Here is a 21,318-nt window from a genome sequence, read left to right as displayed (position 1 = left end):
GATCATTGTGGAAGCTACAGCTCCTTCATGAGTCATTAGTCCATATCATTATCTCATTAAATATTCGATTATTAATTGTCCTTGTTCGATCACAGACAATGACAATTGGTTAAGTCATCTAACTGACAAAATTTGATACTAATTAAACGCGCGGTATAAATTAATGTAACTTAACTATACAAATGGTGACTCAGGGCCACTCAAATTGTACAAAGTGCTTCTCTAACCCTAAGTTTTTTAAGTTTGTAGCTACTTCTTTTGCCATTGTCTAGCTTCCGCATAATCGTTCTTCTTAATCTATGCTCGAAAACAACAAATCACGCAGAATAGATTATTCTACAGCAATGGTGAGCACTCGCGCGCGTTGAAGTTCGAGATTAAAGGACATGTCGCTTTTCCGAAAGCTACTCATTTGGATTCCTTCGTAATTGGAACATAGATTTGCTATGCATCCTTTTATGGTACCTCAAATGAATTTCTACCTCAGAATCTCTCTGCCAATTAATTTGTACTCCTTATAATTATATGTAAGAGTTCCAGTCATTGTAAAAAGAAAGAAAGAAAAGAGAGAAAGAGCCACAATCAAGCAGTTCATTACCTGTACATACATGTGGAGTAACTAGGGCCGCTCAAATTGTATCGTTTCTACTTACAAGTCATGGAGGTAATAATTTATGAGAACGAAAGGAAACATTGCGGAAATTATTATTTACTTTTTTTTTACTGAACAAGATTCTGAAAAAGCCTAGCTAGATCACAATGATTTGATATGCTACGTACGGAGATATATATAGATATATGGCGGATACTATATATGGGACTTCAAATTGTTTCCCTAAATGAAACATGTACAGTTTGGTCTCTTGCTTGCGCATCATGATGAGTTCATAAGATAGAAGAAATTAAATAACACACTTAGGGCGTGTTTGGTTCGCTTCTTTTTCACCATGGAATCGGAATCGGAATGGGTGAATCCGTTTGTGGGTGTTTGGTACACGGGAGTCCCATTCCGATTCCGATTTCCGAGTGGAATGGGAATGCCCCAATCACCCTTTTTTTCAATCCAGCCTAGGAGATCGGATTGAAAGTTGAATCCGGACGGAATGGATATTTATTCGGATTAAATTTATTTTTTCAACTTTTTAAATTAAAATATAAGTTAAAATTTAAAAATTAAATATATAATTTTAAATTTTAATTTGAACTTAAATTAAAAATTAAAATTTAATCAAGTATTTTGAATCTAACTTATGAATTTAAATTTAGATTATATTNAAAAAATTTAAACTATATATATATATATATATATATATATATATATATATATTCAATAAAACTTTTATTTTAGTAACATGTTAAATTAAAGCTGTCAAAGAGCCGAATATGAGCGAGTTGAAGTCAGCTTGTATTCTCTTATTTATTAAACAAGTCAAACACGAAGTAGTTCAGTAACATATTGAACTTCGAAAGTTCAACTCATATTCGACTTATTTATTAACGAGTTAAATAAGAGTTGTCTTGCAAACAATAAGTTATTAGATTATTAGCCTTACTATTGGGTAAGTTAAAAAAAAATTTAAAAATTAGAATCTTAATGTAATAATTAAATTCACAAAATATAACTCTCTTGACATTTGAGCTAGCATAAAATTTAAATAGTAATAATGTATAATATATATATAGAAAGAGAGAGAGAGAGAGACAGTTTGGCTACCATCAAACGTGTTTATTAAACGGATAATCGATCTCGAGCTTATTTTGAACCAAATATGAACCGACTCTCGAATAGCAAGCTGGATTGTCAATCCTATGTTTAATAATGTAAAATAATTATTTTTTTTAAAAAAAAACTTAAATTACTAAAGAATAATATTTCATATATTTTATATTCAACAATTATAATCATAAATAAAATAAAATAAAAGAAAAAAAAAAAACATGAACATGAGCATGGTCCCCAGCACCAACTAATTCACGTGCCTCTCTGTGCCACCTTTCCTATTCAAAAATAAGTGGCTCGCACATGCAGCCTGCAGAAAGGAGACTGCTGTTGCTTCAGTTCTTATTGCCTACCTAGCTAGCTGTTTGGTTTCTCAAAAAAATATGGAAAACTATTTTCTAAAAAAAAATAATAATTTCATGGTAAATATTTATTTTTATAATTTTATTTTACTGATAGAAAATTTGTAAAATAAAAAAAATAATTTTTTCATGTCATCTGGAAAAAGAAATTTTTAGATTATTTTTTTTTTAGAATTCATAAAGATGAAAAATATTTTTTCAATCAGAAAACTATTTTTTGAAATATTTTTTGAGAAACCAAACACCCCCGCTAAATTATTGAACTGTGATCATGTTTGCATGTTGGAGTAACATGTACAATAAAACTTAGTGAGTTTTTTTTTTTTTTTTTTGGTGCGTGGTTAATTAGAAGCTAATAGTTAAATTTACGCTTTATATAAAGATGTTGATATTCATGATTTAATAAAATAATATATTTTGTCTATAAGGTAATTTATTTTTTCCAAATAACTTAAAATGCTGATATATTATACAGTTTATCTGATCATGGTCCGAATGTACCAAATATTACATGCCTCTAAAGTAAATTAAAAAGATATTTCAAATAATATGTTCATTCACTGAAATTGGAGTTTCAGTATAAGTTAATTCAATTATTTCAAGTAGCAATAATTCATTTGATGACTCTTTTAATATAAAATTTAAACTAATTACTAACTTTAATAAATTTATAGCTGCATAAATTATATAAAATATATTAATTAAATATATAAATATGAGTCGCGTATTTAAATTTTTAAAGTTAAAAAATTATTAATTGGCTGATAAATTAAAACGTTTAAAGATTAGATAGAAGTTAAAATATACTTTATATATTTTTATGTTAAAATAATTTAAAGTTAAAATAAGTACCAATCAAAAATAAAATAGTTAAAATATCTATCGTAAATAGCTTATAGCTGAGGGGTATCCATACATTTTCCTTTTTTTTTAAACCTATAGAAACAAAGCCCCCGTCCACGTCGGATGAGGTGGGCCCCACGCGTTGGGAAGACATACGGCGGAGCGCGGGATCCAGATCTGGAATGCACGTGGGTGGGCCCCGCTAAGCAGAGAAATTACTGCCTGCACCTGGTCTATACCTGCTCTCATACACCTAAAACATTATAAAAATCATAATTGTAAAGACTATATTCTTTTTAAGGTCCTCGTTAGACCTGACAATTTCGATCCATATCCGCGGGTGCTCATAGGTTACTTACAAATTTACGTATATGGATACAAACTTTTCCAAACCAAAAAATTAAGAATAAAACGGGTTGGTATATATTAAGTTATGGACATTTTTGGTAACCTGCGGGTACCCACGAATACCTGCAAATATATATTTTAATTAAAAAATATATTTTCTTAATATATATATATATTATTTACCCATCATAAAATTCTAACCATAATTTCTTACCGCGTGCCTTTTATATTTTAATTTTTTTATTTTAAGACTTTAATATTTTTATTGTATATTACAATATTTTAAATAATGGGTTATGTTACATTTTTTAAACTTATATATATATATATATATATATATATATATATATAGAGAGAGAGAGAGAGAGAGAGAGAGAGAGAGAGNTCCTGTATCCAATTAAGTTACATTATCTTCTGGGACTTGAATTTTAGTGCCCAAGTACTTTTCCCCACAAGAAATGTCACTACCAACCATTGCTCATGTTATATAGTCATATATATATATATATATATATATATATATATATATAGAGAGAGAGAGAGAGAGAGAGAGAGAGAGAGAGAGAGTTAAGTTAGAATACTATCGGTAGCAAACGGGCTCCGTTGCCACCCATTTGTTTTCGATGACGAAACCTCCAAATCGACGATCAGTATCTTTGAAAAAGATCTATACCATTTGAAATATCTAGAAACCAAATTTCAAATCTTTTCGATATCATTGACCTAATGATCAAAGGGTTTCAAAATTTGTAATTTTAATGGTCAATATGAGGCGTTTTTCTTATTTAACGGTTTAAAGATATCCAAATCAATTGAATTTTGATTAAAAAATTCTTTAAATTATTTAGAACAAGATCTATACTTTCGATCTTGATTACAAAATTCCTATTATCACTTTTTAAAGAATATTCATTTTCAGCCGTTTATTTTGTGTCCACTTGATAGACAAAAAAATAATGTCGGAAAAGTATAAAATTTGATTTCTAAATGCTTCAAGTGGTATAGATCATGTTCAACGATGCCGATCATTGATTTGGAGGCTCCATCATCGAAAACAAATGGATAACTACGGAGCCCGTTTGCTACTGATAACATTCCTACTCAACTATATATATATATATATATATATATATATATATTCAATCTACTTCCCTATTTTTTTAAATTTAACAAACACATTTGCCAGATACTAAACTTTTTGATCTTGCCTATTTATATATTGTTAAATTTATAGGAAACNAAAAAATATATATGAGCAAAAAAAAAAAAGATTGTGGATAACTCTCGTACCCACCCACCCACCCGCGAGCGGGTATGGATAAAGATGTTGACTATCCAAAAATTTACGAGTAAATTTTATTCATCCCCAAGTAATCCGCTGGTATAATTATTTACCCGCAGGTTACCCAATCCGCCCGTTTGTCAGGTCCAATCCTATTCGATAGTAAGAGCTGTTTAATACTATTAAACCAAAAGAATTTGAAAACATACATACATGAAAATATATTTCTATACTTTTGATAAAATTGTATGCAATATAGCATAATTAAATTATTGCGATCCGCTCAACAAATAATTTTTTTTCTTACGTCTGTGCAACTTCAATTTAAAAAAACGTTCCATTCCAGAATAATAATTTAATAAATTATTATCAGACCTTGGTGCAACATATTTATTTATTACTAGATTTTAAAAGTTTTTAAATCATAAAGCAGTGCGGGTGCACGAAGTGTACGGGTACACCGATTGTAGCGATAGTTTTCTTGGTGCAGTACCCCGTCGTGGGGTCCACAACATGCCCGCACTCGATGGACGCAGCGCGTCTCCGCGCGGCTTCTTCGTCGCGCTCTCCCTCTCTCTCTCTCTTCTTTTTTTTTTCTATTTTTTTTCAAAAAAAAAATAAAATAAACGAATCCCAAGTTCCCAACTCCTCATCTCTCTCTCTCTTTCTCTCTAAATATATATATATATCTATATGTGGAAACGCTGTATCTCCAATCCCAAACCCTAAAATCGCTCCAAACCCGACGATTAGGAGGATCTAAAAAAGGCAACAGAAAAAAAACAGAAAATAAAGCGGAAAATAAAAAGGTTACTAGGGTTAGGGTTTCTTCTCCCATCGCCTCCCTCGCCCTCTTCCCTTTTCTCTTCTTCTTCCTCTCTCCCCTCTCCGCGGCCTCCAATCGCCGAGAGAGAGAGGGAGAGAGAGAGAGAGAGAGAGAGAGATTTTGCATCTTCGTCGTCGTCGTCGTCGATGGCGATGATCCCGAGGACGCCGTTCGGATTGGTGGCGGTGGGGGTGGCGGCCCTCGTCGTCGGCATCGTCATGCCCGCCGCGAACGCCGCCCACGCCCCCGCGCCCGCGCCCACCAGCGACGGTGAGACGCGCCATTTCCGTTTCCCGAATCCCCCTCTCTCTCTTTCTCTACGCTTCTTCTCTTCTCTTTTCTTCTCTTTTTTAGTTTGTTGGAGATCGTACTGTGATCTTATATTATTTGCGTTTTGTTTTTTGTTTCCTTCTCCAATTCCGATGAGATTTCTTCTCTTTTTTTGGGGGGGTTTTTCTCTGGCTTTCCATTTTGACTTGATTCGAACAGAGTTTCCCAAAAATGCTGTATGAATATATAAATGAATATGATGATTTTAACTAACTAGGTTTCGTTCTTGTAGCAAAGATTTCATTTTCATACGTTCCTCTCAAAATGTCCCCGTCAAACTACGATCCTGCAGTCGATCTCCCGATGTAGACCCCAAATGCCAAATTTACAGTTGATTTTCTTAAGACCGTTTCACATAGGAGACCAGGAGACCAAAGTATTAAATAAATAATCCATAATTTTGAAAATCATTCTTTCTTAAATAAAGACCAACAACATATAATTCGTCTTTATTTATTTATTTATTTATTTATTTTTTATCTCGACTCTGTTGTTCTGTTTCAGGGGTATCGGTTGATCAAGGGATCGCGTACGTGCTGATGCTGGTGGCGCTGGTGCTCACCTACCTCATCCATCCTCTGGATGCCTCCTCCCCTTACAAGCTTTTCTGATCCCCCACCCCTCCGAAAGAAAAGAAAAAATCGCATCTAATAATGTAATTCACTGCATAGATGATATCTAGTTTTGTAATGGACAATGTAGTAAAGGGGGGTGTTGGGCACGAGGGTTGTCGTGTTGCGCATATCATATCATTCATGCTGATTTGGGGATCTAATTTGCGTGCGAACATATCTCATTTGTACGGATTGCTGTTATTTTCGTAACTAGCTAGCTTGTTTGTTTCTATTGGAATTCTCTCTCCTTCATTATCATCATCATCATCATCATCTCTTTGCATACGAACATGTTCACATGGCAGTGAGCTCAGAGTCATGTTACATGCTTCATGTATGATCCGTTCTAACTTGTATTAAAACTTCGGCTCTTCTCGGTGTGATGAGGATGTTGGATTATGACTGTTGAGTCCCGCATCATTTCAAAAAATTTATACCAATTTAGAATATTTTGCGGATAGCATTTCTAACGGTGTCAAAAAGTCGGACAATAGACAACCTGAATAAGACTCTTTAAAAGTTCTCTTATTTTATTCGAGCGATAATGTGACAGCACTTGGGTAAACTATACTGACTAGTTTGTAATTTCCAAGCGGTCAAGAAACACAATTCGGTGCCGGGGGTCCTTCTAGTTTCAGCAGCGTCAAAGATCCAGGAACTAATTAGTTTTTTTAAAAAAATAGGGGTCACCCGATCACTTGAGAGAATGTATGAGGAGAACATATTTTACGTAGCGTTCGCTTGATTTGAGATCGTTTGATTCATATTCGCAAGTAAGAAATACTTGCCTAGCTGAGCTGATTCAAAAGGTCGCTAAATCTTTTCTACCTTTGGTGAAAGTTTTATTTTTATTCAGGCAAAGAGAAGAGAAAACGGTTAAAAAAAAAAAAAAAACAACTTTATTATAGCCTCCAAAACATGATTCAAATAATCTACCGTAAAATAAATACAAAGAACTGCAAAAACAATAGCAACCTCCAAAATGCAAAAAATTGCTATTGAACCTTGAGAAGAAATGGGCAATTGATATTTAGTGCTTACCTGAGTGGGAAAGAATAAGCCCTTATTAGGGAGGCTTTTTCAGGTCTTTAGGGTTAAGGATGCTAAAAAACATGAAAGGGCATGGAAAGCTCTCTCCGCTCCGTCACGAGTTAGCATGCCTTTTATGTAGGATATGCTTGAGAGCTTCATAGAACGAGACGACAATCCCGACCGAAGGGCCCGCACGTCCAACGCGCGGCCCTACACCCGTGAAGAGTCCCTTCATTCCTTCATTCCTACAGCAAGCATTTCAAAAGTTTCATTGTTTTGCGACACACATAGATGAAATATCAATACAACATCTTTACCTTAATATGCTATAGAAGGAAAGATGAAGCCCAGACGAAGAACGAGCAATAATTTTAACTTATGACACATCGACCTCTTAGCTCAGTAGGGGTCTATTGTTACTGCTCAAAATGGGCATCATAACACACAATTTACTAACATAGAGTGAAAGGGCACGAATATATATGATGTAAAATAGGTTTCGATGTTTGATTAATTACCAATCATGTTTTTCTTAGAGGCTTGATTTGACCTAAAACAAGGATTGAATAGTTCAAATCTACTTGTTGCTACTATGAAGCCTCTCATACTAAGCTCAAGCACTTTTAAGATTAATCAAGCTTGATTGAGGTTAAACCATGTATAAACAGACGAAGCTCAACTCTACATGCTAATCTCATATGTCAGGATGATAACGTACCATATTTTGACTTCCCACATGAATAATTAGTCAACTTGTAATATATAATTTGTTTCTCTATTTCACAATCAACTTACCTAATGAACCGGACTTTTTAGTTCTACTTATGTTGTGTCGGAGCCAATGGCGACACTACATAAATCTCCTCTATGCTAGTGCACATAGTACGATTCATTTGACTTCCAGCACGAACATAAGCAAGAGTGTTAAAGACTATTCCCGACCTATAAGATTGATCGTTAGGTACCAGAACCGTGCTGATGTAACAATAACCCTCACCATTTCTATAGCTACAACTTACTAGCAGGAAGAATCACTTATCCAAAACGAAAGTGATAGCTAATGTAAGTAACATACCTCCAAACCTCAAGTAGTACTCGCCTCGTATTCATGTTTAGAATTCTTGCCGGGTCTTTCTGAGGCAGGCAAGAAGAAACTCAGTCAATAGAATAGAAAAATTAAGTCAATCATACTTTAAGGATAACTTCTTGTGCGGGCAAGTCGAAAAAAGCCCGTTCTGAGAGGCTAGAGGAAATTCCAAACAGAAACAAATAGAGAGAGAATTTTTGAATTGATATTTAAAACTGCTAATGTGTCGCCAAGGGTGTAATCTATGCACACAATTGATTTTATATAATGCATATTTCTGAAAACAACTCGCAAACATCCTAAATTAGACCACAGTAGACTTGCCTCTATCTGTCTTCTAGTCTTGGCAACATCAAGAGGACATGTGGCACCAGCAGCAACAACTCCTGCAGCAAAACCAGCTGAAAAATTGGCTCCAATAACACCAGCCACATTGTCTTCCTCACCAATCAGCCCAAGTAGCCTTCTTCTAATCTGTAGACAAAAGCAGTTTATAGCAAGAAAGGAACACATAAACGAAAACAACCAAAGAAGAAACATCTTAAAAGTACTACATACTAAAGCGGCAAAGTGCAGTACTGAATATTCATTAGCATAAAAACTCACTGGTTCAAGAGTTAGCCAGCAAATAGCAGAGAAAGGAACATCACGGGCAAGTTGAGCTCCCATACCAGTCCAAAGCAAGCGATACCCTTGCACTGATTCAAACATTTGACAAGTTGAACAAATATGAGTGAAAAAAAGGCATAAATGATTTACAGAAACTGCCTGAACTATAGCGTATTTCGCAATGTGCAGCTGAACTTTTAGAAGATTACTTTCAATAGCTTGCCCTTCATTAGTCTCATTTCAGAACGTTACAGTACTTGTATCCCTTTTGCTAGAATATTTTGCAAGATAACAGGACATACTGTTACTTTTTTTCTTTTGACTGTATAAAAAAATACACAGTACGAAGATTCTTTTACTTCATCGGCAAAATTTTATATAACTGTGTCCGAGACCGTTAAGTTCTGACATAGCTTGAGTTAGAGCTACCGAACCAAAACTAATGAAAAGTTGCATCTGGAAATTAAGCTTTCAAAGTTTGGGTGGTCATTTTATAATGCAATGTATATATATATATATATATATATATATATATATATATATATATGGTAAATGTTGCTACTTTCTATACATTTTTTTTACGTTATGATAATATTGCAAGCTTAAGTTCAGTGGCTCCCATTTCTCATTATGATGGTGAAAGGAAACTTTCTGAAGACACTACAATAGTGCGGCTTGATGCTTAAATGATGCTATTTTTTTTTCCCCCTTTCTCCAATAGTGTTGCTTTTGGAGGTAAGTTAGCAGTTATCACTAATAAGCGATCGAGAACATACAATTCTCAAGATGATTTGCACTTTTCCGCGGTGAAAGAACGCCAAGTAAGGTCTTCCATATTCCAGGGGCCTTTGCTCCAGGGTGAGACTCCTTAAATGCCTGTTATCAGCAGAGCAGGTGCCTCTAAAAACAAAGAATAATGACGGAAAGGGAAATTTAGTAGCCTAAAGAGAAGCTATCCGTAGAAACTATGATAGCAAATAGAGAGAAACAAAATCTTTCAATCACAAGATGCATTGTCGAAGTAAAAAAGGGTGTCATTTTCTATCCGAGCATTAAGTGTGTTAATTTCCATTAGTTAGTGGAAAAATTACTTGCCAATAAATCTTCTATTTTCTTAAGCAATTAATGCAAATGGAATTCTCTTCTAAATTTTTCTCAGGTAATCTTCTATTGCAACTCAGCATTACTAAAGATAATTGATCTACTAGGACTTCATAGTATACTAAAATTCCTAGAAGTCAAACTCCATAGCACAATCACTAGAGGTAAACCTCAATAGAAAAAAATAGTTATCACCAGACAATGTATTCTGTCATTTGAAAAGATCATTTACAAGCAAAATAAGCAATACGAAATTAATCCATTAGACTCTAATAAGTTTCATGCTGATATGGAAGCCCAGCTTCAAGCTACTTGAAAGGCCAATATAAGCAATTAATAAGGACAAATGATTTAAAATTTAAGTGAATCAATAAGCAGAGAAAATTAACCAGAGTTAGGCTTTCAAAGAAAGATGCAACAGAAAGATATACCTGCATGCGCGTTCTTGCCAGCTCAATAGGAGAGCAAGATATGCAGGCCAGTGTACGTGCAATAGAACCAGCAGCTAAAGGAGCATAAGGGGTCAGTGCAGGAGAATGCTGATTTGTAAAGTCTTCAATCCAATTGCGCAAAATGTCATAACTAGGTAAGTAAATGCCCACCTGTGAGCAGATATGGAAACGCACGAGAGCAACCTTTATATCAAGAAGTTCATGATCAACAATACTAAGACAAATCATAAAGGAACAATAGACAATGTTAGGTTCTAAGATGCAATAGAGGGGGGGGGGGGGGGTGGACTTTTGAGATAAGAAGATAATCATCCCATCTTTGGAATCTCCTGAGCAGACAAAAAGAGCAATGCTCATGATGCTTTAAGAGGGAATTACAAGTTACTCTAATAAGTATATTCCATTTCCAACTGTAGAAGTTACACACTACAATGTGAAAAATTTAACCACAACCAGTATGTGTTAATTTAGATATTTAATCCAATAGAATCAGAATACCAGATATTACAGTGAATTCCCAGCATTAGATTAGGGGAAAAGAACACGAATGATACAGCAGCTGGCCTAATTCTGACTATAAGGATGACATTATTGGGTCCTCTGAAGTGAACCATTGTTAGAAGGCAGTATTGCGATGTTATTGGCACGTTCTGCTAGTTAAATAGATCTGCATTCAACGTGTTACATTTAAAGCATATTAAATTTTTTGTCATTACTAGAGAATGTAGCTATTATATTGCCACTGTTGCGTAAAATTGTAGCTCGATATCCATTAATGAAGCTCAGATGGTAACATATTTTGCCCTTATGACAAAGCATTAACACTACCCTTAAAGCATTTATATATCTATGTAAAAGATATATACTGAATGGTTTTTGTGATCTAACATCAATGTTGCATGAAACTGTGAAATCCTACAAACCAGATAGAGGAAGAAGATATTATTATCTGAAAGAATTCTCGTGAGCGGACAGAAATGTTGTCACCATATCATTATTAATCATCCAACTATATGGAAGTTATTAAAACTACAGAGTAGAGCAGAAAGTTTATGCAGTGTAATTCGTGCTTTCAACAACGAAGAAGTTCGCATATTTGCTGTTGACAAAAACTAACGAAACTTGATTGTGAGAGAACATTTTGAAGGAAAAATAAGCCGCTATTTGATCAAAAAAAGGAACTTACTGTTGGTACAGCCAATACTAAGCTCGCATTTGTACCCCTCCATAATCTAGCAAATCCTTCCTGCAAAATTTCCTCTGTTATGACATTGAGAGTTGATTATGAAAGACATGATGCAATATCAACCGTTGAAGAGAATAATTATGCAAGCCTGACACTAACGACATGAGAAGAAAAAAGAAGAAGACATGGCTAGTTTCAGATCGCATAGCATAAACAAATTTACCTGTCTAATAACCTTGTAGAATACATCTATTGTTCCCTTGTATTGAAAGCAATCAGGAGAACAAGTTGGCCCCGAACCATGTACTCCAGTAGGGCTGCATGAAGGATAGCACCTAAAATCTGGCCATATCTGGGAAACATATTTCAGTTCCAGTAACTCGAGAAATTTTGAACCAGCAAAATAGAACATCTAAATGATCAACCATAAAAACCTTACTACTATTAAAAAAAAAAAAGGCAAAGGTCTTCATGCAGGGAAGAAGTTAACTTCTATACAGCTATAAAGGTGTCACATTGAGCTAGTCCAACAAGGAATCAGCACAGAAAAACCCTGCCTCCATGGCACAGCACCATCCGAATGATAAAGGACACCAAGTCATCGCCATGGTCAGAGTTTGCCAACGTACTAAGAATGTACTAAAAAATGAAAAAGATGATACTGATATTTCTATCCAGGGAAAAAAAAAAACAAAAAAGATGATGATATTGACATGGCTCTTCTATACATGATGAACTGTTGAAGGAGTTGATTATCATTCTGAACATATTTCAGGACTTCATTGTTAACATTGTTAGCACTGACACTCCAAGGTGACTTCAGAACCTGGTTTGTCAAAATTGAAACTCTGAAATATCATGGTTTCCATTATTTTACATCACTGAATCAAAGCATTGCTCTTCAAGGTTACAGGTAATTTTCTCATTGATCTAGTGTAGTGTATCATATAAAAATAAATACAAATCTCACATGAAAATAATGGAAACTGTGAAACAATGAGAATCAAGTATACCGAGTTATAGAGTACTCCAGCTGCTTGCGCTTGTAATCTTGTCTGCAGTGAGAAGGCGAAGAATCAGTTAGAAGATCAACATTACACAGCAGAGAGAGTGACTTGCAATTGAAGAAGAAAAAAAAGAAAAATTATAACAATCATCCTACATACACTATCACAAACTCACAATTTATTCAAAATAACTACTGCAAAATTGAGGCACTGTTGAATCCAAAGGAAGAGACCACTCAAAATTTTCAAGCAAACTAAAGATAATGGAAGTCTCTGAAAACGGAAACAGAGGTTTGCTATTTTTTAGAGTTAAACAAGATAGTTTGATGTATTTTTTTGAAGGGTAAAATGGTTTGATATATATTTACCAAAATGAAAACTTCAATCAACATCAAATTATCCAACCAAAAAGAACCAAATTTCTTCCGTTCAATTAGGTTGATCTCCATAATTCGGTTTGCTTCATTTATCTAAAAACCCTAAAAAGCATAACCGCATACTTTTGCAACAAAAAACGGGGCACGATTTCACTCCTGCTCACAACGAATCATCGAAACAACCTCAAGCACGACATGATCATCGACCAGCATATTAAATCAAACAGCACATACATCCATCGTATTCGTCCTCTCGTTCCCAATTCATCATCAATTCAATCTCACCACAGCTAGGAAAAAGAACCCAGATGATCGCGATCCCTCAATTTCACAGCTCAATTCGAACTAAAACGCAGCAATCGATCAAGAACGACGAACAGAAGTAAAACCTAGGATCATCAAAACCAAGAATCCAGTACAAGGATCGGGATGCGAATATCGAATACGGATTACCTTCGCCACGTCGAGGGGGTTGACGATGACGGCAGAGACGACGGCGGCCCCCGCAGCGGCGATGGCTCGCTCACCGAAGCCCATGGAGGTGTCGGAGGAGGCCATTCGGCGCGGCGGCGTAGGAGGCGGCGGCGGCGACGACGACGACGACGACGACGACGAAGCGAGGGTGTTGGAGGATGGTTCCATTAGGGCATGCACCACCGCCAATGGAGAAGTGAGAAAAAGGAGCGGGTTCTCCTTCGAGTAGCTTCTTTATATATAGTATAGTTTATGAATAATTAATAAATAATAATAATAATAATGTATATATCGTTGTTTTGAGGAGAAATGAGAGCAGAGGACGCGTGGAGGGATCGCGATCGAGACACGATCTCTTTCCTGTTTAAGACCAAGCTTTGTTTTTTTCTGAAAAATTGTAAAAAATTAGTTCTTAAGCCCCTGTTTGGTTGGGGTTAAGGGTGGAATAACCCATCCACTCTTTAACCCCCATATTATTTTCAAACACTTCTGAAAATAGGTAGGGTTAGCTAACCCCACTGCTAACCCCACCTCAAATGAATTATTCCGGATTAGCTAACCCCATCTAACCCCACCAAACCCAAACCAAATACTATTTTCTATTCATAATAACCCACTATCTTTCTTATCCCACCTACTCCAACCAAACACTATTTTTCACTACCCTGGACTAACTTCAATCCCCAACCAAATACAAAAATACTTTAACTCCACTTTAACCCTGAACTTAACTTTATCCCTGGAATAACTAGTTTTTCCTTAACCCCGAACCAAACGGTAGTTAAGGGGTTGTTTGGTTCGGGTATAAACAATAACTAGCTATTAGAGAAATAGTTATAAATATGAAGATAAAAAAAATAGTATTTGAATGAAAATTGAGTTGTTTCCGGAGATAAGAAAAATAACGTTTGAATAGATAATATATAATAAAAAAAATAGTAGGTAGTTATATATAGAAAATGGAGGTATTTGTGAAAAGAATTATATCAGCTTATTTCAAATACCCAAGAATTACTATTCTCGGATAAAAAATTTGCATTTGGGTATAAAGTGGGCCATAAGGGGCTATCCCTCTCCTTATCCCCATCCAAACGCAAATATGAAAAATATGTGTAGGATAAACTTCAAATATCATCCCCGTAGTTAGTACTCTATAAATTAAAGTGTATTAAGTTAGTGTCTCGTAGTTTCATTTTTATTTTTTTGTCAACTTTTTCGTTAATATTTCATTAAATTATATACAAAAAACTACAGATACCCTACATAGGTTTATCGAATATTCACTTTAGTACCTTTTAGTTTTAACTTTGTCACTGATTTAACGAAAAAAATTAGTGAAATCGATAATAAAAAGAGAAAAATAAAATCACATTGTACTAAATTGATACACTTTAAATCACATTGTACTAAAGTGAGAAAGTGTGAAACCATAGAGGTGATATTTGAAGTTTTTTCATATTTGCATTATAACTTTTTTTTTTCAGATAAAAATTAAATCACATGATACTAAAGTGAGAAACTGTGAAACCACAGAGGTGATATTTGAAATTTTTTCATATTTGTATTATAACTTTTATTTTTCAGATAAAAATTTGTAAAATAACAATAATATTTTTTTTTATAAAATCTAGTCAGATTTTTTTATAAAAGTAAGTTTTTTTTAAAAAAAATTAAATGGACGAATAATAATTTTTCAGCCAAAATACTTTAAAAAAGGTTGAATAATGAATTCAAAATGATATATAATTTAGATACGTTTCGTTTGCTTTTACTCATAATTGTTTTCCATTTATGCATAGACAAACTATTAAAGAAGAATATAAGCAATGGAAATTGGAAATGGTTTCAAAAGTTGCCATATTATTTCTTCTTTCTACCCTAAACTTTAAATACCATTCCTATAGTTTTGTATTTTCTGACTTTAGTACTATCTGGTTTAAAATGTATCAATTTAATATACTGTGATTTCATTTTTCTTTTTCCGTCAACTCCTTTGTTAACATTTTGTTAAATTATATACAAAAAAACTTTAGATATCCTATCTATCTAGGTTTATCGAATATTCACTTTAATACCTTTCAGTTTTAACTTTGTTATTGATTTAACAAAAAAAAAATAGTAGAATTAAGGGATAATAAAAAAAAATGAAACCACGGGATACTAAATCAATACACTTTAAACGACATGGTATCAAAGTGAGAAAGTACGAAACAACATCGGTGGTATTTAAAATTTTTCCAAAATATAATGACACTACTAGTAATTAGTTTCTATATATAAATGATAAGAGTACAGAATATAGTATTAGTAAAAATATACGAAACTTATCTAACTATAAGCCACTTTCTTTCAACTACACGAACATTTCAAAATTTTGATTTTACGAACTAATTTTTTAATTTGTTTGATTTGAGCCGGTCAATAATACTTTCGCTTTAAAATTTAAATACATTGTTCATTTTTATAAATGTAGTTAGTATATTTCGTGCAATTCTCGCAACTATAAATTCATTAAAGCAAACAATTAGTTTAAATTTTCTAGTCAAAGTGTTATTGACCGATTCAAATCAAACAAATTGAATGGTTGAATAGTAAAATCAAAATTTTACTCATAATGCTTTTCCATTTACGCATAGACAAACTATTAAAAAAGAATATAAGCAATGGAAATAGGAAATGGTTTCCAAAATTGCATGCCATATTATTTCTTTTTCCTACCCTAAATCAAATATAATAAGGTTTAAATATGTTACAGGAAATTATTAATCTCTGCTTTAATTTCATCACAATTGTATGTATTAGGTTGGTGAGTGTTGATCTATTAATGGTAGGATATTCACATTAAGGACTTCATAAAATGTTGGACTATTAGAAGGAAAAAAAGACAGGATAATTTAGAATCTCAAGGGAAAAATGACTTTTTCTTTTTGATTGACTGATTATGGTGTATTTACCATAATACTATTTATTAAAAAAAATAAATATTTTTAATAATATTTTTTTCAGCGCACGTAACTTAATATTTATATAATTCTCAGGAGAGTCCAGGACTACATGTTAGTGGGCTACGCGTCACGGATGTGTTTCTTCACTCCGCACGTCGGGGGATGCGCGTCCATACCGTGTCATATATTTCGAAAGCCGCACTATTTTCGAAACTTAATTAGTTACGTTGCCACGTTATTATTAAATTAATAAAAATATATAGTTCAAAAGAAAAGGATCGTATAATTTTTAAAAAATATATAATTAAAAGAATTTATATAGTTATACTTCTAATAAAAATATTATTTATCTCATCTTTGATCTCTACTGGATTTTTCTTCAACAAAGCCGCGAACATTTAAAGGTATTCTCTTTCTCTATCTTTTTTTATTGTATCATTATTATACTTTTTTTGAATTACAAATTACTTTTACATTAAAATTATTTTTAATTAGGGTTATAGTTTATCTTTATTTTAATTTTCTTTTACGTGTTATAATTAAGATTAACTATTATTCCTTTAATGTGTACATATTTTTTTTTCTCAATGTTGTAGGATTATGACATCAAATAATGAGCATAAATCTTTATGGGTTATGTTGCAAAATTAATATATTATATATAATAAATATGTATTGTTATACTAAAAATATTATATTTTATTAGTCGTGTCTTTGCCGTGTTCGTGTCCTTGTATTTTGAATTTTGTCGAATCGCCGTGTTCGAATCGTGTCGTGTCCCGTATTCCGTATCTGTATCCGTGACACATAGTGAGTCAAATTTTCAACAAATTCTTGACTTCATACTAGAAAAAAAAAACAAAAATTAAGAGAAATATAGCAAACTACCTGCCTTGTTCAATTTTTTCTTTAGAGATAAACTTAATTAGAAATATAAAGTAATTAAGCTTTGAATTTGAAATCTCGTATACGGGTGATCGATGTTTTACCAATTGCACTAAGCACGATGAGCAACCAAGAATCGTTTATAATTTATAGTCCGAAAAGGAGTATTTTTGCTATAAAATAAAAAGGAGATCCTAGCTTAGCTTTTTTTTTTAAAAAAAAAAAAAGTGGCAAGTTGATAAAAGGGAGTAATATAGTGCCACTCCAAATAGTATATAAATGTAATATTTTGAAATCGAGTATTGTAGTATTATAACGTATCAATTCCAAAAAAAAATTTTAAAAAAATGTTATATAAAATTTTTAATAGTTACCAAACAGGCCCTTAAATTTGAATTGGGCTCCATTTGATTTGAGTGGCAACGAATCCATCAGGCATTCTCCGATCCGGCCCAGCCTACAATTTTCTTGGGTCCACCAACAGGACGCGCACTCAAGCTGAGTCCGGGCCCAATAGTTCGGTTAATTATAAATTAAAAAATTTGTTAACTTTCATGGCCCAATTAACTATTATAGGTTAATTAATCCCGAATAATTTGACATAGAGTAGTTTAAACTATTAAATTTGACGAGATTATCAACTAATTTCATAAAATCTCTAACTTGTTTGGCTAAAATCGCCTGATTTCAAAACTTAAAAGTTGTGGGGGTCTCAATTTGAGAAAATATAGTTGAGAGATATCGTTCGGAATGGCCTACTGCTGAGGGGTATCTCATACATTTTTATCTTATTTTTATGGAAGAAATAAAGAAGAAAAATACCGACAAATGTCTAGAAACACAAACAGATTGAGGTTGGATGAGCTCCCCAAATATTTGCTCCGAATAAGAAAAAGAAATCTGTCTCAAAATTATCATAATCTGCTAAGAAAATAGTGTTGAAGGTAGGGGACCCTAGACACCTCCCTTCTCTTGATCCATCTCGCCAAATATCCTGCACAAAACCGCACCGCGCTCTGACCCAAGTGAATGAAGCGGTAAATGAAGGGAACAATTGATAAAACCCGATCCGCATTGAATTCTCCCCGACCCATAAAAAAATATGGGGTGAGAGGTGGGAGAGTCCTTCTGCATCCGGATCCGTCCTATTTACATTCTCAAACTCCCTCACTTGTCAGAGTCAATCATTTATGGGCCACAATCCCCATTACCCCTTTCCTTTAATGGCTACTCCATAATTTTCTACTTTTGGGCACTTGACGGATCCGCTGTAGAATCCAATTGAGCTTTTTTTTATTTAGAAATAAGCTTAGCTGAAAATATAAATCAATATGAATTTGTGATCTTGAATATCAACCATCAAATTCTTTGCCGCGGTACGAGTGGATAAGACCCGGCATTTTTGGCTCGTCAAAAGAGAAGCGAATAACTTGTGCTCGCCACGAGCAGCGATTGGACGGTCCAGATCCCAGCGGGCCCCACACGTCAGATTTTGTGGTCCCCCACTACATTTTCGCTCCTCGGGGAACGCGTGGGATCGGTGTACGGCGCTCGCTGAACCACCCGTATGGTCCAAGCATGTTTATCTATTGGACAATTTTAAGCATATATAGGCATTGGTGCGTGAACCGTGGTGTACCGTGGACCGTGCCTTCTAAACTCAACAATAATTTTTTTTTTAAAAAAAAACTATAACATAAAAAAGTGTTAGATGTGAACACCTTAAAAACTTTAAATGTAAACATTTTGGAGTTTGGACTAAGGCTAAGATTACATATGTGTCTCACTTTCAGGCCATTTTTTATAATAACGCATCCGAATCAATAAACAATATTATTAATTAAATATGATAAAAACTGTTTGAATTTCATAAAAGCCAAATTTAATGATTTTACTAATCAAACTATCTCAAATAGACTTTATATCAGCCATCTATTATATAGATAATATTTAACGGTGTTGATATTGATTCGGTCCCATCACTGAAAGTAACTTGGAAGGAGATGTCACTTTTCTAAGACTATAAAATGTCTAGATAACAAATTTCTTATTAATTATTATTTTTGCATATAGAAAATTTAGAAAGTTCATACTACATCCAACAAATGGAAGGGACAAATTTGTACACTATAAATGGAGAAATTATTGACTTAATTTGGTACATTGTTCACTGGCCCTTTAATTTTGAGTCCATAAAAATATGAACTACAACATTTAATATTTACATACATATACAAAAATCATAAATATCAAATAGATAGTTTTTTGTTATAGTGATAAATTAGCCTTTTTATATCATTAGTTTGTCCAACTATTTAATATTTAGGCAAGATTATATATAGCAGGACTGCTGTGCTCTCAGGAGCACGGAGGCCTCCGTGCTCCTGAGCCGTTTTCAATGATGGAATTTTCAAATCGACGATCGGTTCCGTTAGACTTGATCTAGCGTATTTGAAGTTTCTAGAAAATAATTTTTGCGATTGTTTGATATCATTTACCTAGTGATCGGAAGCGTTCAAAATTAATAATTTTTAATGGTTGATATCTACCGTTTTCAAGTTTAACGGTATAAAAGTATTCAAATCAGATGAAATTTTAATACAAAATTCTTTATACTATCTACAACAAGATCAATATTTCTGATCGAAAATTTTAGTGTTATATCACCACTTTTTATAGAATTTTTATTTTTAGCCGTTAAAAATTATTGATTTTGAATTCTTTTGATTGCTAGGTAAATGATATAAAAAAATCGCAAAAATTATTTTCTAAAAACTTCAAATACGCAAGATCAAGTTTAACGGAGCCGATCGTCGATTCGGAAATTCCATCAATGAAAACGGCTCAGGAGCACGGAGGCCTCCGTGCTCCTGAGAGCACAGCAGTCCTGCTCTATATATATATATATATATATATATATATATATATATAAAGTCATAGAGGGAGCTCTCTCTCTCTCTCTCTCACTCTCTCACTCAGGCGGCGGTCCACCGGGTGAAGCTCACGTTGTGGACCCCGCGCAAAACATCCTATGAACCCCGCTATTTTTTACTGTAGCTTTTCGTTTTCCGCTCTTGCAGAGCGGAAAACGAAAACCCCAAATTTTCAGCGTATTTGTAAAAGGAGCTTTCCGAGAAAATTTTTTTACAGAAATCCAAACATCAGAAAAATATTTTTCAACTGAAAATTAATTTTCAGAGTACTTTTACAGCAAACCAAACATCCCCTTAGCGAATTTCTGAAATAGCAGCGTTTGAGCTCCCGCCTTTCAAAACGAAAAAAAAAAAAAAAAAAATCTGTGAATGTTAGAAGGGTTCTTAGAATGGAGTCCACAAACTTATTTGTTTACAAAAATTCTCTAAACTGTGTTTTTCTTTTTAAAAGAAAAAGGAGAAGTGCACTGCAACGAGGAGGGCACACATATATGTTCAACTTATTTTAAAATCAATATTAAAATAAAATTTAATAAGGGTTTACGCATGCCCTAATTCTTATGATTAGAAGTTATAATTTGTTGAATTTTCATTTCTGCAAAGATTAAAATTAATATTTCTTGCGCCCGCGGTCGTGAACAAAATATATACACGACTTTCGACTACTCCGGCAACTACGTACATGTACGCAGAATTAAAGTTACTTCCCACGGTGTAATTTTGCTGACCATAAAAGATGAGATTAATCTTAACTACTGGATCTCGTCTTTTATCAATGATTGCGATCAATTCTACATTTTATGAACGCACAGTAATGCCTGTGTCTAGGCATTTTCCAGGTATCGTGTGCCTAATTGGTCGGTAAAAACAAACAAAAAAAGAAAAAAAAGTTAACGAGTGCTCAA

The 21,318-nt window shown here is 33.7% G+C and overlaps 2 protein-coding genes across 3 annotated transcripts; one reads left to right on the top strand and one right to left on the bottom strand.

Moving 5' to 3' along the window:
• On the top strand, nt 5,192–6,563 carry LOC109716837 (arabinogalactan peptide 16-like). The gene is made up of 2 exons (XM_020242435.1): nt 5,192–5,651; nt 6,216–6,563. The coding sequence occupies exons 1-2, from the start codon at nt 5,528–5,530 to the stop codon at nt 6,320–6,322; spliced, it is 231 nt and encodes a 76-aa protein (XP_020098024.1). The 5' UTR covers nt 5,192–5,527; the 3' UTR covers nt 6,323–6,563.
• Nucleotides 7,204–13,876, bottom strand: LOC109716836 (mitochondrial carrier protein MTM1-like). 2 transcript variants are annotated; one of them, XM_020242433.1, is made up of 10 exons: nt 13,630–13,876; nt 12,763–12,847; nt 12,016–12,134; nt 11,793–11,852; nt 10,586–10,756; nt 9,830–9,929; nt 9,051–9,142; nt 8,769–8,918; nt 8,433–8,491; nt 7,204–7,602 (listed from the first exon to the last, which is right to left on the bottom strand). In XM_020242433.1, the coding sequence occupies exons 1-10, from the start codon at nt 13,816–13,818 to the stop codon at nt 7,470–7,472; spliced, it is 1,158 nt and encodes a 385-aa protein (XP_020098022.1). In that variant the 5' UTR covers nt 13,819–13,876; the 3' UTR covers nt 7,204–7,469. The 2 variants fall into 2 exon arrangements, with proteins under 2 accessions (XP_020098022.1, XP_020098023.1); XM_020242434.1 differs by having other exon boundaries at nt 12,016–12,144; nt 12,806–12,847.

The sequence above is a fragment of the Ananas comosus genome, linkage group 10 (assembly GCF_001540865.1).
Source record: "Ananas comosus cultivar F153 linkage group 10, ASM154086v1, whole genome shotgun sequence".
Taxonomy (NCBI): Eukaryota; Viridiplantae; Streptophyta; class Magnoliopsida; order Poales; family Bromeliaceae; genus Ananas; species Ananas comosus.
The sequence above is the reverse complement of the archived record's forward strand: the minus strand, read 5'-3'. Positions and strand labels throughout refer to the sequence as shown.